At 45.1% G+C, this 17,258-nt stretch overlaps 1 protein-coding gene across 1 annotated transcript; it reads left to right on the forward strand.

Moving 5' to 3' along the window:
- The first annotated feature begins 519 nt into the window (after positions 1-519).
- Positions 520-6,350, forward strand: LOC129347450 (basic salivary proline-rich protein 2-like). The gene is made up of 5 exons (XM_055004822.1): positions 520-683; positions 1,649-2,148; positions 2,953-3,215; positions 3,366-3,651; positions 6,160-6,350. The coding sequence occupies exons 1-5, from the start codon at positions 520-522 to the stop codon at positions 6,348-6,350; spliced, it is 1,404 nt and encodes a 467-aa protein (XP_054860797.1).
- Positions 6,351-17,258: the final 10,908 nt, after the last annotated feature.

Raw genomic sequence — 17,258 nt, forward strand, 5'->3', positions numbered from 1 at the left:
CAAAATCCAAGGGATTGTGTATTAACCTCAGTTCACTGTGCAGGTCAGACACCATAAATATTATTTTAGTATCACATATTTTTCTGAAAATATACAACTATAGATTTAAAATGTTTTTGTTACGATTTCAAGAGGCTCAGGCGCAGTAAATAAGTGGTCAGACAATGCTAATATAAAGAAAGGTTTTTATTTACAAAATTTCAAACAAAGGACTACAAATACTAACCGGAAGACTACAACCGGAAACACTACTAAATGGGAATTCAAATCTAAATAACTCAAGGAGCCTCCTGGACACAATGAGGAGTAATTACATAAACACAAATAGTCTACTCATGGAGGGTAACACCCAGGCAAGAAGAGCTACAAAAATATCAAAATAAGGAATTAACTTGGAGCTCAGGATTACTCTAATCCAAAAACTAATGCTAGTATGAACAAGCCGACTAGGCATACTCTGAAGTCAGAACTACTCAAACATTTAACAGGCTCAAAGCAAACTATTATAATACATCTGTCATGTCACCCTCTCCTTCCTCCTGCCTGTTAAGACAGCCCAGCAGTGCAGAGGAGGCAACAGGTGTTCCTCATCAGCCAGAATCAGCCAGCTCAGCGGGTGCAACTAATCAGCCTTCTCCAGTCCACTATTTAACCGGACACAACCCAGCTCTCAGTGTGGGAGCGTAAAAAGAAGACAGAAGAGGAAACCAAAAAGAAGAAAAGGAGAAAACAAAAGGAAAAAGACTGAACGACATGTTCTTTCTGGACCCACCCATTCCTGCCGTGGTGCCGTCAGCACTGGACCCTGGACCCTCTGAGGAAGGGAACACTCACTAGAGCCGATTCCCTTCATCTGGTATCCTTCCCCACTCACCTGTCGCTGCTCCAAACCCTGGCTGTGAGCCGGTTCTGAGCATCCCTAGTGTACTCATGAGTTTGTTGTTCCATTAAAGTTATTGCTCTCATTAAGAGCCCGCATTTTGGAGAAACACTGTGTGTGTAAAGACTTCGTTTGTAGTTACCTCTCGCTATCCTTGTGAAGATAGCCTTAGGTTTAGTTTAGAGTATTTGTGAGATTTGTCCTTTTCTCGCCAGGGTGTTACCTACCGCGAGTAGAGATACAGTTTTGTTCCGGTTATAGTTCCGCCCGGCCCTTAGGTGCCGCTATAGAATTCAGAGCCTAGTGCACTCTATTTTTAGTACCCTGTATGTCTTGACTTCTGTTGTTGTCCCAGAGGACAGTGTAAATAAACCTGAGTTACACCCTATTCCCGACTGTTCATTTCCTGCACCTGAGCTCTCACCGAACCCCGTGACAGTACGCTCCCACCAGTCATGAGCTCAGCAGGTAAATGGAAAAGTTGGAGCCAGCCTGAATTGAACCCTGCAGGCTCAAAGGCTGGCTCTGCCCCCTCACCGAATCCCTTGGACATTTTTTTCTCTTGTGAGGAGAACCTTTAATATTATACCCACCTATTTGAGTTATGGTGTGAGTGGAAGAAGGCTCGGGATCGGGATCACCGAGATAGGACAGTGTCTCGGGGTCGCAGGGCAGCCTCCCAGATGCCCTGGTTAATGGGCCACCTACCAGCCCACATCCTGAAGTTTTTGAACTCTCCCTTGCGGTTTGTTACCCTTCCTGCCTCAGCCACCCAGACGGCACTCAGCCTGCTAGTTCACCTGCTAGCCCCCAGCCCACTAGTTTCCCCTCCAACTCCGAATCCGCCCCACGTTGCGTTAGGACTGGAGTTCTGAGTCTCCAGTCAAGGAGTAACCATGGACATACCCCATTACCCGATTACCCCGCATATGCTGTTTTCCCTAGCCCCCTGGACGATGTTTGTAGCAAGTCTTCGTTCGATGGGACCCGTCTCGCTTTTAAGCCCAGCCCTGGTCGAAAGCGGGGTCCCCGACAACGGAGTTCCCAGTCACCTCCCATCTCCTCTAGCGACCTGTGCTCTTTCCTGCTCGATAGAGCCCTGGGACTAGACAATTTCCACCCCAGTCAGACCAGTTCCCCACCTGAACCCGGACCCCAGTACCCTGACGAGCCACCCTCCAGAAGGTCTTCCAGAAGGAAGAGAGGTTCCTGGAGACCCCAGACCTCGCCACCGATGAGCGCCGCAGAGGTCCTGCCGCCGCCGCCGAGTGCCGCAGCGGTCCTACCGCTGCCGCCGAGCGCCGCAGAGGTCCTGCCGCCGCCGCCGAGCGCCGCAGAGGTCCTGCCGCCTCCGCCGAGCGCCGCAGAGGTCCTGCCGCCGCCGCCACCGAGCGCCGCAGAGGTCCTGCCGCCGCCGCCGAGCACCGCAGAGGTCCTGCCACCGAGCGCTGCAGAGGTTCCGCTGCCGCCGCCGAGCGCTGCAGAGGCCTCGCCGCTCCCCAGCGCCCAGACCTCGCCACTCCGCAGCAGCCACCGAGGTTCCACTGCCGCGCCCCATCTCCTGACCATCACCGAGGGGGTCGACGACGCCGCCTCACCCGTCTCCGAGGGGGTCGACGACGCCGCCTCACCCGTTCCTGAGGGGGTCGACGACGCCGCCTCACCCGTCTTCGAGGGGGTCGACGACGCCGCCTCACCCATTCCTGAGGGGGTCGACGACGCCGCCTCACCAGTCTCCGAGGGGGTCGACGACGCGGCCTCACCCGTTCCTGAGGGGGTCGACGACGCCGCCTCACCCGTTCCTGAGGGGGTTGTCGACGCCGCCTCACCCGTTTCCGAGGGGGTCGACGACGCTGTCGACTCCGCCTCACCTGTCTCCGAGGGGGTCGACGACGCCCCCTCACCCGTCTCCGAGGGGGTCGACGACACCACCTCACCCATCTCCGAGGGGGTCGACGACGCCGCCTCACCCGTTCCTGAGGGGGTCGACGACGCCGCCTCACCCGTCTTCGAGGGGGTCGACGACGCTGCCTCACCCATTCCTGAGGGGGTCGACGACGCCGCCTCACCAGTCTCCGAGGGGGTCGACGACGCGGCCTCACCCGTTCCTGAGGGGGTCGACGACGCCGCCTCACCCGTTCCTGAGGGGGTTGTCGACGCCGCCTCACCCGTTTCCGAGGGGGTCGACGACGCTGTCGACTCCGCCTCACCCGTCTCCGAGGGGATCGACGCTGTCGACACCGCCTCACCCATCTCCGAGCGGGTCGACGCTGTCGACGCCGCCTCCGCCTCGAACCAGCCTGAGTCAGCTGACCAACCCCCTGGCCGAGAGACTGTAGAGCCTTGGTCAGCTGACCAGCCCCCTGGCCGAGAGACTGTAGAGCCCGGGTCAGCTGACCAACCCCCTGGCCGAGAGACTGTAGAGCCCGGGTCAGCTGACCAGCCCCCTGGCCGAGAGACTGTAGAGCCCGGGTCAGCTGACCAGCCCCCTGGCCGAGAGACTATTGAGCCCGGGTCAGCGGTCAGCCTCTCCGGCCCAGAGACTATTGAGCCCGGGTCAGCGGTCAGCCTCTCCGGCCCAGAGACTGTTGGGCCCATATCAGCTGAAAAAACCCCTGCCCCTGGGTCTCCAGAGGGGTCCCGCCTTCACCTGATCCGGTTCCCAGACCGGCCTCCAGCCCGGCCTCCAGAGGGGTTCAGTCGCCTTCGTCGCCGGCCTCCCGAGGGGTTCCGCCTCCTTTGCCGCCAGCCTCCAGAGGGGTCCCGCCTTCGTCGGTCCCCAGCCCGGCCTCCCGAGGGGTTCCGCCTCCTTCGCCGCCGGCCTCCAGAGGGGTTCCGCCTCCTTCGCCGCCGGCCTCCAGAGGGGTCCCGCCTTCGTCGGTCCCCAGCCCGGCCTCCCGAGGGGTTCCGCCTCCTTCGCCGCCGCCGGCCTCCAGAGGGGTCCCACCTTCGTCAGTCCCCAGCCCGGCCTCCCAAGGGGTTCCGCCTCCTTCGTCGCCGCCGGCCTCCCGAGGGGTCCTGCCTCCTTCACCGCCGCCAGCCTCCAGAGGGGTTCCGCCTCCTTCGCCGCCGCCGGCCTCCAGAGGGGTTCCGCCTCCTTCGCCGCCACCAGCCTCCAGAGGGGTTCCACCTCCTTCGCCACCGGCCTCCAGAGGGGTCCCGCCTTCGTTGGTCCCCAGCCCGGCCTCCCGAGGGGTTCCACCGCCTCCGTCGCCGGCCTCCCAAGGGGTTCCGCCGCCTCCGTCGCCGGCCTCCAGAGGGGTTCCGCCGCCTGAGCTCTCACCGAACCCCGTGACATGAAGGTTATGAATACTTGCTTAGTCAATGGGATATTGTAGTTCTTTATTTTCATTACAGTTTTTCTCTGTCACTTTGGTACATTTCTCAGATCAGAATTGAAATTCTCAAAACTACTTGTTCAATCTTCACATCATTGCATTACTTGTGCACATCAAAAAAATCAGTTTTTCATTTTAATTTAATTAGACTCAATTCAATTTTATTTATATAGCACCAATTACAGGTCAAATTGTCTCAAGATGCTTTATAGAACCCATATGCCTGAACCCCCAGAGCAAGCCCTAAGGTGACAATGACAAGAAAAATACCCTTTTAACAGGGAAAAAAGCCTTGAGAAGAGCCCATCTCTTTATGTCGGTGGGCCCATCTGCCTGCTGGCTGGCGGGTTGAGAGGGACAGAAGAGGTAGAGGGGTAGAGAGGTAGAGGGGTAGAGAGGTAGAGAGGTAGAAGGGTAAATGTAGAGGGGTGGAGAGGGGGAGGGATGGGAGAAGAGGGGGTGGGGAACAAAGAACATATAACACACAATTGGATGATAAGCTAGATGATACGTACAAAGTACAAGTTAACATTGAAATTGATTCATAGTTTGCTGCTATGGTGTACGGCGCTGGCATTAAATATACTACATATATAGCTGGTAGTAAAATTCAAGCAGTATGTATATGAGCATATCAAGTATAGTGAGGGTGATGCAGAGTCATCTGGTGGAAATGGGCAGGTTCATTTCTTTGAACAAGTTGCAAATGCTTTGGTACATCCATGCAAATGATTATGTACAATTCTCTGCTGTTTCCTACTTTATCAACTGCTTATGTCATGTTGATCAAAATGTATTGTAATGGCTCTCTGCTGAATAGTCTCACAGCCCACAACATTTAGGCATTAGTTTATCGCATAAGTCTTTACATGCAAAATGGTTGAACAAGTTGTCATAATATGCCAAGGATATTCTATACATTTCCATGAGACTTTTTCTAAATTTGTCCTGAACTGGTAAATTGCTCCCAGGTGAATCTTGACTTTCTCTAATAAAGGAAAATGTGTGAAGTTTTCTGAAATGGCTCAAAGACGCAAGAGAAGAAATTCATTAGGATGTGGACGAGAATTTGTGGCCCAACAGACAGGGATGTCAGGAGTTGTAGAAAGACTGCACTGTAATTCCTACAGCACTGCATGTACAGTTTTCCCTGAGGAGACTGTCCTATGTTTACATTTCTATTTTTGTTTTTTTCTTTGTGCTATGCAGCACTGTTTTCCTTTCTGTATCGCAATGATGTGGTCTGTCAACAAATTACAATACAAACAGTAAAAGTGTAAATGTGAATCTTGTCCAGTCTCTTTGCAATCAATCTTCCACATACGCTATAGTGTAACGTACAACGTACAATAATTGTCATCAGAACTTTAGCCATAGTCTACATCAGAACATCCCTCCAGAGTACACTGTTATAATGACAACATAACTAAGCAATTTGATTGTCTTATCCATGCACAATGACACAAGGACTTGTCATTCTGTGGCACTGATATGTTCATTGACACAGATATTTACATTTGAGAGATGAACTAAGGATTTTGAGCAAGAAACTGGCTTTTGCAGGTAATCCATGGTGTTTTGCTATTTGTATGAATTGTTTTGAGAATTGAACTTAGTGTTTGGCAAATGTCAAGGATGATTAGAGAAATGTACCAAAGCGACTGAGAAAAACTGTAAAACAAACACCTGTTTTTACTTTGTCATTGCTGAATATTGTGTTTAGACTGATGACAGTGAAAGAAATGATTCCATTTTCTGATTAGTCTCAAACATAAAAAAATGTGTAAAACCTGAAAGGGCCTTGTGGTATTGTTTTCACCTGAGCAAAATGTCTTAGAAGAAAAGTCACTATTACATTCATACAAATCACAAATTGACTAATATATGGATGAAAAGAGGACTTTTACACCAGCTTAACAAATTTGGCTTTTTGGCCCACAGACACCGGACCTCTGAAGGTGTCCTGTGGTGTTGGCACCAAGACATTGACATCAGATTCTTTGGGTCCTGTGGGTTACAGAGTGGAGCCTCTGTGGTCCAGACTTCTGATGGAGTCTGCTGATGCTCAATTGGAGTGGGATCTGGGGAGTATAGTCCTGTTCTTTGAGCTGTTACTTAGGCTGATGGCATGAATGCCCAAGGTTTTCCAGCAGATCTGTACATTGTAACATTGTGTCGTCTCCAGTTCCTTTCTTTTCTATACATTGTCCTGTATCATCCATTATCGGTTGTTAGCTCACATGCATATCTGCGTCCTCACCTGGTTATTTTCATTTTGTCTTACCTTGGTTACCTTTTGGATTTTCCCTTACTTGAACTTGAACTATTTTTCAACTTTTGTCTTTCTTGGAGGGTTACCTGAGTTTCCCAGGACTGCTTTCCCTCAGCTGCTTTTTATTGCCATTTGTTTCTCTGGAGATTTTAGTCATCACCTCCTGGAAGTCACATTAAAGTTCATTTTTTTGAAGCTCACCTGCCTGCACTTTCTGTTTTAGGTAATTTTTTCTGAATTGCTTTTGCTGTCATAACAGTTTATTACATTCTTTGTTGTTTTTGCGATAAGATTTATTGACCAGATTTATTGATCAGGTGGCCTGTACTTATGTTTATATATTTTTTTCTTAAATACTGACCGTAGCCAGACTACTACTTCTACACAGCAATTGTTTTGGGTTTTCTGTTACGGGTTCAGTGAGGCTCAGGTGCAGGGAATGAGGAAGGAGACCCAATGAGTCTTCAAAACAAGCTTTATTCACAAATTCAGGAAGCGCCAAAAACTGCAAACATGTCCGGTGGACCAAACCGGAAGTGATGCCAAAAAGAGCGTGAACAGAACAGCCACAGTGAGGGTTCCCCCTAGTGGGCTGGCGGAGTATAACTAAAACAAAAGAGCTGACCCATGTTAGGTAACACCTAAATAGGAAAGCTAAACAGAACTAAACACGAAAATCAAAAGGACCAGATTCAAGAGTAACAAGAGCCAGGCTATAACTGGCAAACAATAATCTACGCTGGTACTAACAGCGGACGCAACAAAAATTCAAAACTCAATAGGAATCCAAAAGGCTATTAACCGAGCAGGAGTTATAATATACACAGACACGCAAGGACTAACACTAGATAATTCAGATTCACCAGTATGGAATGCTCGTGCTCAGGGACAGCATGAGTGGATGGGGAAAATGAGGGGAGGACTGGTGTTCGGCTGGTAAAGGGAGTAGAACACGGCTGGCAGGTGTACTGGAGGCTGCGGTGACAGGCACGTGGTGGTATGGTGGCTGGAAGTGGCAGAGACTGACCAAGTGAGTTCCAGACAGGAGTGGTTGGAGTGGTTTGCGGCCTGGTTTCTTGATCCGAGTGCTACAGGAACAGGTGACACGAACTGGCGGAATCCAAACTAGGAAAAGCAACAGAAGAATTACCAAGGGATTATCGACTTTAGGAGACAGAATATTCTGAGTGAAGACTAACTGTCGATCCTTTACGGTCCCACACGGAATGATGAGTTGAGTCAGGCTTTATTGTAGAGACAAAGGCTTCTGATTGGCTCTGCTCCACCTGTTCCCGCTCTGCTGCCGCTGATTACATTCACACCTGCCACCGCAGCCCTCATGCCAGCACACCTGTAGAACACAGAGAGGGAGGGGAAAATGGAGAAAACCACATTGATTTCTGTACAACGATGGAGTGTGTGATGGATTCTCTTCCAGATTCAGAATCAGGGGCAATTAGCTGAGTGCTATTTCATGCTGATAAAGTGGAGAATACCTTTGTTACACTTGTTCTTCTTTCATTATCCCTGCAGTCACCCAGAGATCAAGCAATTATACCTCCAGAGGAGCATGTAACACCATTCCACACGCATCACACCTCAGCCTCCCTTTATTCATCAAGTGTCATCTGTTAACCCTGCATTAGACACATGACTCAATCAAATCCAGCATTCTCACATAAGAGATATCATTTTACTTCACATATACCTATTTTCTGTTTTTCACTCTAGCTCTTGTGTTGACTTTACTGTCTACTGTATGTATGTTTACTGAGTCACCACTTCTATTTTGAGGAGTGCCTAAGATGCTCACTTTGCTTCTAATTGTAATTACTACAATTAAAGCAGAGGGGAATGGCTTCAGTAAACTCACAGTGTGTGTGTCACTGATGACACTGCCTTTGATAACTTTCTGAATCAGTGTATAATTACTCATTAAGCTGGCTAATTAGGACATAAACAAGTGCTGGCAATTTTAATGTCAGAAATGAAGGGCAGAGGAAGAAATGATGATTTTGTTTTTATAAGTTCGAAGAAGTGACAGTTGCACATAGTGACGAATCTCAAATTTAACCTCACGGATGTTACAGTTATACATTCCGGTCTCCCAGTCCAGACTCAGGCAGCTGGAACAACACTGCCCCCTTCAGGTCACATCTCTGTCAGTCATGCAGACAGAGAAAGAGCTCCCAAACACAAAGTTCATTCGACTGGATTGGTTTGGCAGCATTCGTGTTTCTTTTTTCTTTGTTTCTGTCACAATGATTTGTTTGTCGTGCATTTTAAATTTGAAACATGAAAAGAGGGAAATCATAAACAGAGGAACAGACTATCAATTCAGTTTCCAAGCAGGTTCTGCAACACAAAATGTGCTGCATTCACTGCATCCACCAGTTTGCTATAGTTTTTTGCACAGGGTACTGATGAGCTGGTGGAGTGGTGAAAATGCAGATGTGTGCAGGACTGTCCTTTTGTTAATTACATTTTTCATTTTCTGTCTAATTTATATAGCATTACCAATATCCAATACCAATAGAATACACTCAAAATATGTTAGATAAAAGGGGAAAATATATTTAATATATAATGTACCTATACAACTTAGCAGCCAACACATTCAAACCTCCAACACATGAAATGAATAATATTGACGACCTTGCTACAATGGCACCTGCAAAGGGGTTATATATGTGAGGCAGCAAGTGAGCAGTCAGTTTCTGAAGATGGTGTGTTGGCAGCAGGAAAAATGGGCAACATAAGGGTTTGAGTGTCTTTGACCAAACTGTGATGGCTAGACAGGTCTTGTGGGATGTTCCCAGTATGCAGTGGTTAGTATCCACCAAAAAAGGCCCAAGATAGGACAATTTGGTGGACCAGAGACAGGTTCAATGGTACCCAAGACTCATTGATGTGTATGGGAAGCAAAGGCTGGCTTGTGTGGCTCCATCATACAGTAGGCCAGCGGTTGTATAAACTGTTGAAAACCTTTATGCTGCTATAACAGACAGATGTCAGAGCACATAGTGCAGGTTGCTACATTTGAGGCTGTGCCACCACAGACTGATTGAAGTATCAGTGGTGACACCTGTCCACCTCTGAAGTTGCCTTCATAAGAAACATGAGCATCAGAACTACACCACAGAGCGATGGAAGAAGGTGGCCTGGTCTGATGAATCATGTTTTGTTTTCAGGCGTAGGTAATAAGATGCTCTTCACATTGTTCTGCTGGCCAACCTTGGGTCCTGCATTCATGTGAATGTTACCACAGGCACCTACCTTAACATTGTTGCAGAGCACGTACACCCCTTCATGGCAGCAGTATTCCCTGAGGGCTTCTTTCAGTAGCATAATTTCCTCTGCCACACTGACAAAATGTTCAGGAATGGTTTGAGAAACATGACAAAGAGTTCAAGGTGTTGACCTCGTCTTCAAATTCCCCAGATATTAGTCTGATTGAAAATCTGTGAGATGTGCATGAAAAACAAATTCAGTGGGTGGACTTACAAGCTCCACATCAGAGCTTCCATGACTTAAAGGATCTACTGATACCGTCTTGGTGTCTGATACCACAGAACACCTTCATAGGGCAGAGCTGTTTTGGGTAACACACAATATCACACAAGTGGTTTTAAAGCTCTGGCTGATTTGTATAATTAAGATATATAAGAATATGAAATAGGACAGAAAAAAAAGCTTTTACCTGTATGTATGCCTGACACACCTGCTAGCTGATAATGTCTGCTAATGTGAAATTAGTGCCTTTTATGTTCCCAGGAAAACATCTGCTGTGGCATTTCTTTATGAAAAAATGAATAAATAAAATCACTTTTATGCAAAAGATCGTTTTATAGTCTATAGCTTTTAGGAACAAGTGCTTCTGTGTTTGGCTCATAGACTCAATGTACAAGATGGCCGTACCATAAACCGGCATTCTTTTTAACTGTCAGTCTAAGGTTGGAGCACATTTTTCTTAATCAAGGACATTGAGAAACATATGTACAACTCAAGACACTGAAAAAAATGTATGTTGTATGGGGAAATCATCTCTCATAATATTATAACTTGATGAATTTTTTGTCTCCATGTCATAAATGAGGCATTGTTTGGAGACTCCATGCTCTGTAAACAGAGGTTGTAGGTGGCACTACAATCTCTGATAAAACTAAGAGAAACTTCATCACATAGAGTTAAAGAGCAGTATGAAGCAAACAAGACTAGTCTGGGTGACCCTTAATTGATGCCATGGGAGAATCCCCTCAGCTGATATGAGGCCTTCACAGCTTTTCTTGAAGTTTTTGTTTAAAATTTTCTACTTGGGCAGTAAGGTGTGAAAAACAACAACATGTAAGGCAAACAGGCAGACCTACCACACTGCTCATAGCTAAATTTGTACAGACAGGAAAGCTGGCTGATGCAGTACAGCAGCAAGAGACTGTCTGGGAGGGTTAAACACTGACATCTGACACCATTACAGGTCTGCACATCGTCTCTGTGAGCACTGCTGTTGGCGTGGGATCTTATCTTCTACCATTATGTAATGGGAAAGAGCTCTTCACTGGATCTGTAGTCCTTTTAGAAAAAGAATGTAGAGCTTAGCCCAACCTTCCAACCCAAATGGCGGTGTTCCTGCAAATAGACACGTCCTTAGTCATGGCTGCAGCTGGGGTCATGTTCTGGAATAAACTGGAGTTAGACAGAGGGGTGGAGAGAAAGAAAAAAGGCAGTTTTCCTGTTTTCAAGTGGGGGACACTTGTGGCCAAATCGGGGCAGGATGGGAGAAACAACACAAACAGATCTGGAACGCAAGGTCTGGACCCAGGCCGAGAACAGGGAGAAAATTGATAGTGTTTATGTTGGTGAATTCACTGCATTGGAATTCTGGAGGGACGCAGGACGTGTGTTGATGTCTATTAGCACTGATCATTAAGCATTTTTCACAGGATGTTGAATACACCTCCAGCCACTGTGTAAGGGAACAAATCAAAGGAGAGGGAAAGGAAGGTGACACTCACAAATATTATATCCTGAGGTGGTCTTACAAGTTTAAAAAAGACATATTTAAATAAACCTGTATCTGCTAAAATAAAGTCAATGACAGGTACATTCAATTTTACTTCCACTCTGCTCAGTTCATGGCTGTAGTACGTTTTGACAAGTATTGCAAAGATGCTTTTCTTTTATGACGACTGCCCTTGGAGGGTGTGGTAAACAGACACTACTTGAGATGTATAACATCAGGAGAGCGTCTGTAGTTTACAACTACATTAAGATTGATCTGGATCAGGTTAATCTGTAATGCTGGGATTTCACAGGGGGAAATGTAAATGCTGCTTTCAACAACAGAACCATTATGGTGAAACACCTCATAAGAAAACAAAATAGAAAGTGAAAGATGTTTAATGGTAATAATGACAAAGCAAAAATGTAAAAAAAACATTCATTTATTGTCATAGTACCCTGTAGCATAGAAACTGTGTCCCTAAACAGCTTAACTGCAATAGCATACGTTTAGAAAGACATTATAATGCAACTAGATTACCTTTTATGGTAACAATGTGGTCATCTGCCTTAACTGGGGGACATGACCATCTTTTACCAACCTTAACCAAACTGCTTTAGTTGCCTGAACAGATAGAAGTCTGGATGCAAACCATCTCTGGTATGAGAGTTGCACAATTTGTAGGCCCGTCATCCACCCCAACCTCCTCTTGCCAACTGCAGTTCATCAGTGCGCTACATGATTCATTCAAAGAAAATGTACCTCAAATTATGATTTGAGGTTCAGTGAGCAATTTCTTTGAGTATTACATAATAAAAACCATTTTAGTTGTTGTAGGAAGATGTTTTTAAGAGGCAGGATGCATTGTACTGTCTGTTCATGACTGTGGGTGAAAATGTTAACTTTTGCTGTAATCAGGAGAGCTACATATTGATAAATATTCTGAAACAGGGGTCAAAAGTTCACTATTGCTTGGTACATTATGTACTAAAGCAGATATGTAAGATTAAAGTCTCCACCCCATTACACTCAAGGTGTATGTCATTTTGTTTCTGGATCTAACGGCACTAAAAAATTGCAGTTTCCAAACTTAACTTCTATTTGTCCTTCCAGAAAAATATCCTTGTTCCTCTGGATGTTCCACAGACCTTTTTTTACTGGAACTACTTTTCATTAAAGAAATAGTCCCTATCAAAACTGTTGACAGCTCAGTACAGTCTTCTGGTTAGAAGACTGTCTCTGACAAGGGAACGCTGTGTTGTCAGGTGTCATTTTCAACACTTTCAGTAGCATTAACAAAATTCCACCAGAGGTGGATATCCCAAAACTGCTACATAAATTCTTTCTGGTGTCTGTCGCAAGTGATGTATTTCTATTTTATGCTTAAGTTGGCTTTTCAATTTATAAATAAAACATCGAAGTAGAACCAGTTGAAATATTGCAAAAATATTCCTAAGGTTTCAGTATCACGTGTTTGTTTTCAGTGCATGAAACCAATATAAATGTAAGCAAGTAAATAAGTAAAATTTATTTATATAGCACCTTTCACAGATATAAAATCACAAGGTGCTTAACAAAAATGAAACAAGGATAAAAACAAAAATACTAAAGGCCTGTTAAAACAGGGGAGCAGCAGCTAAAATAAAGTGCATCAAAACAATAATAAGAAAACTGTTACGGCAGATACAAAAGGCTCAGAAGCAGGAAATGAAGATGGACACCGAGGATAACGTCTAACAATGCTTTTATTTACAACAATACATAAAGAACTACAAATGACAACCGGAACTACACACCGGAACCAGAAGAACTACAAAATCTCAAAAGACAAAACTTATCTATGAAATCTCTAGCAGTACGGAAGACTAACTACAACCTAGATAACTAAATACATGGTTAACCCACGCTTGGTATAACCAAGGCAGGAAAACAAGTCAGAAACATGAATAAACAAAGAACTAAACTACAGTAACCATGAAACCAGAAAACCCCAAGACTAATATTTTTCCTAGTAATGCATAAACTTCTAAGAGTTGTCTACACAGGAAACAGATCTAATTAGTTCAACAAGTAAACTACAGAAAAACAGATTGTCTAGCTGTTACTAGGGTTCAAGAACTTAGCTGACTCTGACTCCAGATCTGCTGATTGCAATGATCCACACCTGCCGCCAGCTGCAATGCCATACACACCTAGGAGAGAGAGAGAGAGAGCAGGGCCGGAGGAGGAGAGAGCACTCCCACAGCCCACAGCCTTAAGCTGTGGGCTGTGACAAAAACAGTTACAGGTCAACAAAAGGCCTGTCGGAATAAAAAGGTTTTCAGCTGCCTATTGCTCCACAGGAGTCGACCGATCTCAGCTGTAGAGGAAGAGCATTCCACAGCTTTGGTGCAAGAGCTTGGAAACGCAGCCACCACAGGTGACTACTTGGAACAAGGGACAGCAACTCATTTTTCTTGGCCTGACCTGAGAGCTCTATTCGGGGCGTATGGCTGAATGAGGTCGGAGATATACCATGGCAATTGGCCACGTACAGCCTTAAAAGTAATCACCAGTATTTTAAAATGTATGCAAAAATTGATGGGGAGCCAGTGAAGAGAGGACAGGACTGGGGTGATATGGGATATAGTTAAAGATGTGTAGAAATGGTTTCCCATCAGCTCTATGTACCTTTTCTATTGTTTCCATAGCCATCTTCTTGTTCAATCCTCTTATTCTGCTATGGTTTACTTGACTAGAGAATTAGTGAAACCAACTGCTGATCACAATGCCCCCATCATTTAGAAAATGGGAAGAAAATGTGACTTTAATATGTTACAGTCTTCCATATCTTTCACAAGAAAAGCACTCAGAAGGCGCAGTTCTCCGCCAAGGCTGCTCAGTCATATAATTTTCAACGGATGAAATCTTTGAAAAATTTGTGGTCCGCAGCAGTCGATTTGTAGTATGCTAAACCATAGCAGGCAGCTGACGTAGTGTTCATTTGTTGTCATAGTTACAGTGGCCTATGCCAAAATCTCACCAGGATACAGAAATCTTCAACAAATCCGTGGCTCCAGACTATAAGCCACATCACTGCCAAGATCTAATCACTTGATCCTTGTGTCATTTCTGACCTTCCCTGAAAATTTCATCCAAATCCGTTTGTCTGTTTTTCAGTAAAGTTGCTAACAGACAGACAGTCGGACAAACCAATGCCGATCAACACATAACTCTGCTGTGTTCTTTGGCGGACCAAATATATTCACTACTTCTAAAAACAAACCCAATGTCATGATTTGTTTTAATACATATCTGTGTTTTGATTTTAATTAAAGCTACACTAATTGATATTTTTATAATAACAGTAGCTAAATAATCATGTGTAACATGAAAAACGCTGCTCATAGTAACGAGCCAAGAAATGATTCCCCGACCGGCCACCTGAAAGAAACCCAGTAGTTTCCAGTGCCTATAATTGATCACTCTGCAGTGAGTCTTTCAGGACCAAGTACCAGCGGCTACTTTCTCTTGCCATTTGGCATTGTCACTGTGAGACATTATCTTTCGGCTTTAATATCTGAGCCTCTGTAAACTGCCAAGGTAATAAAATAAAGCCAAACTCAGTAAACTTGGCTGCCACTTTGTCCTTACAATAGCATCCAAAGCTCGGATGTGTTCCTGTTGACGTTGTGGTTACTCTTCTCTGATCCCTGTGTTTGACACAGTCTCTGGTCTTACTCAGTGCTGAACAGGACACTCCACCATCACTCTCCCCTCTAAAGCCACTGCAGTTGTCACACTCCTCATTCTCCATAGTTCATTGGCCGTTCAGTTGAAGAAGCCTGGAATGGTTATAATAAGTAACGTGCCCATAACGTGATCAGGATGGGATCTTTCTGCATGGAGTTTGCATGTTCTTCCTGTGCGTGCGTGGGTTTTCTCTGGGTCCTCCAGCTTCCTCCCAAAGTCCAAAAGACATGCTGAGGTTACTTGATAATTCTAAATTGTCTGTAGGTGTGAATGTGAGTGGGATTGTTTGTTTCTCTGGGTAGCCCTGTGATAGACTGACGACCTGTCCAGGGTGTCTCCTGTCAGCTGGGATAGACTACAACCCCTCTGCTCCTCCACGCTAAGGATTAAGCGGTGTATAAGCGGTGTATAGACAATGGATGGCTGGATGTGCACAAATAGTTTTGTAGGAAGTTAAATCCTGGAACTGTTTCTCGACCAGATGTGGTGATATCAATTTTTTGAAGTTTCTGCCAACATAAACATTGGAAACATTGAAAATATTAACAAACAGAACAACATTGGGTTTTACAGAGACACAGAATTTTGGAATACAAAAAGTCTGTTTTCCAGTCTTTCCAGTCTGACCTAGCCACCTGCTGACTTTAACTACATATTTAGCTCACAAATATGAGAGTTCGCAACCTTGTCATCGAATTGAACGAACCAGTAATTTCCTTTTTGGCATATAATATGATGCTATGTTGCTTTTGTTTTTAAAATGCATACTCACTACACGCAAATTGCACAAAACATTGGACAAACTAGGTGGTTAAAGGGACTCCACAGCAGCCCTAGGGCTTCTACATAGGTAAAAGTGGCCCTGAGCAGGTTAATAACTGTATTCATAGAGGCTGCACTATGAGACATAATTATTGTTGTAGCTCACATCAGACCAATGTGACCTTGCAGTGAATCCATTACGACTTAATGACTTGTTTGCTCCGTGTGTGTTTGACAGCCTCCTCCTGAAGCAAGGTTGCTCTGCATCCTCACACTTTGCTCTGAGTGTTGTTATCTCATGCCCCGACTTCAAGAACAAACAAAACAGAGCAAGTTTTCTGTGATGTAACAGCGGGCCAAAAATGTCCAAAACTGTCGAGTGTGTGTACTCAGAGCTGCCATGAGGAGCAGATAAACGCTTGAAATATTAATTATTTGATCGTTATCTGCAGGCTGGAGCAAAACAGAACTGACGCTAAAAGCGAGAAAGCACGAGAAGTATGTCTTGTACTTCAGGGAAACAGCAAATACCCAAAGCAACACGCAGATAAAAGTCACACAAATGATTTACAATACTATCCTGATATCACATCAGTATCAAATGAATATTTGAATTCATTTTCCACAAATCTCATTCGAACATGCCTTTTTCATACCCAAACTAAACTTTCACCAGCTTGAACATATCCTAGTTATCTTTTGTCTATATGAACATGTCAGCAGCTTTTCATGACCCCTCTCCTAAATATAAACTACCCAGAAGAATAAACACATTTGATTACAATCACTGCCACTGCTCATAAATTATCATTAATGGTTTTTAGCTTCTGAAAGCCTCTCTTTACTTGCTCATTTAAACATGGTCCCTGCTTTATTCATAAGTTTGTGTGCGACAATATACTGATTAAAAAGTAAACGAATAGTGGAAAAGTTCTATTGTAAATGTGACCATGTGAGGTTATTAGGAGTCTTTGGCCAGTGTTTAGACTGTGATGCTGAGTGCGTGTTTGGGAGAATGTAAATGGTTGATAAATCTTGGAGTGCTGGGATGACAATCCCACCCCCTCTGTTTTCCTACACAGAGGTAATCTCTCCCTCCATCATCAAAGAGGGCCTCCCATAAAAACACACGGTACTAATATGAGTCTGTAGTGTGTGTAAGTATAACATATTTGCAAGTAAATATAATACAGAAAATCCACTTAGCAGGGAGGGAGTGAGTGCGTGTGTGTGTGTCTGTCTGTGTGTTTCGTGGGGGCAGATTGACAATGTGGT

This window comes from Amphiprion ocellaris, chromosome 18 (genome assembly GCF_022539595.1).
Source record: "Amphiprion ocellaris isolate individual 3 ecotype Okinawa chromosome 18, ASM2253959v1, whole genome shotgun sequence".
NCBI lineage: Eukaryota > Metazoa > Chordata > Actinopteri > Pomacentridae > Amphiprion > Amphiprion ocellaris.

Coding starts and splice junctions, on each gene's coding strand:
- LOC129347450 (XM_055004822.1), top strand. CDS start 520: ATGTCACCCTCTCCTTCCTCCTGCCTGTTAAGACAGCCCAGCAGTGCA. Junction 3,216..3,365: donor AACCCCCTGGCCGAGAGACT/GTAGAGCCTTGG, acceptor TCAGCTGACCAG/CCCCCTGGCCGAGAGACTAT. Junction 3,652..6,159: donor TCCAGAGGGGTCCCGCCTTC/GTCGGTCCCCAG, acceptor TTTGGCCCACAG/ACACCGGACCTCTGAAGGTG.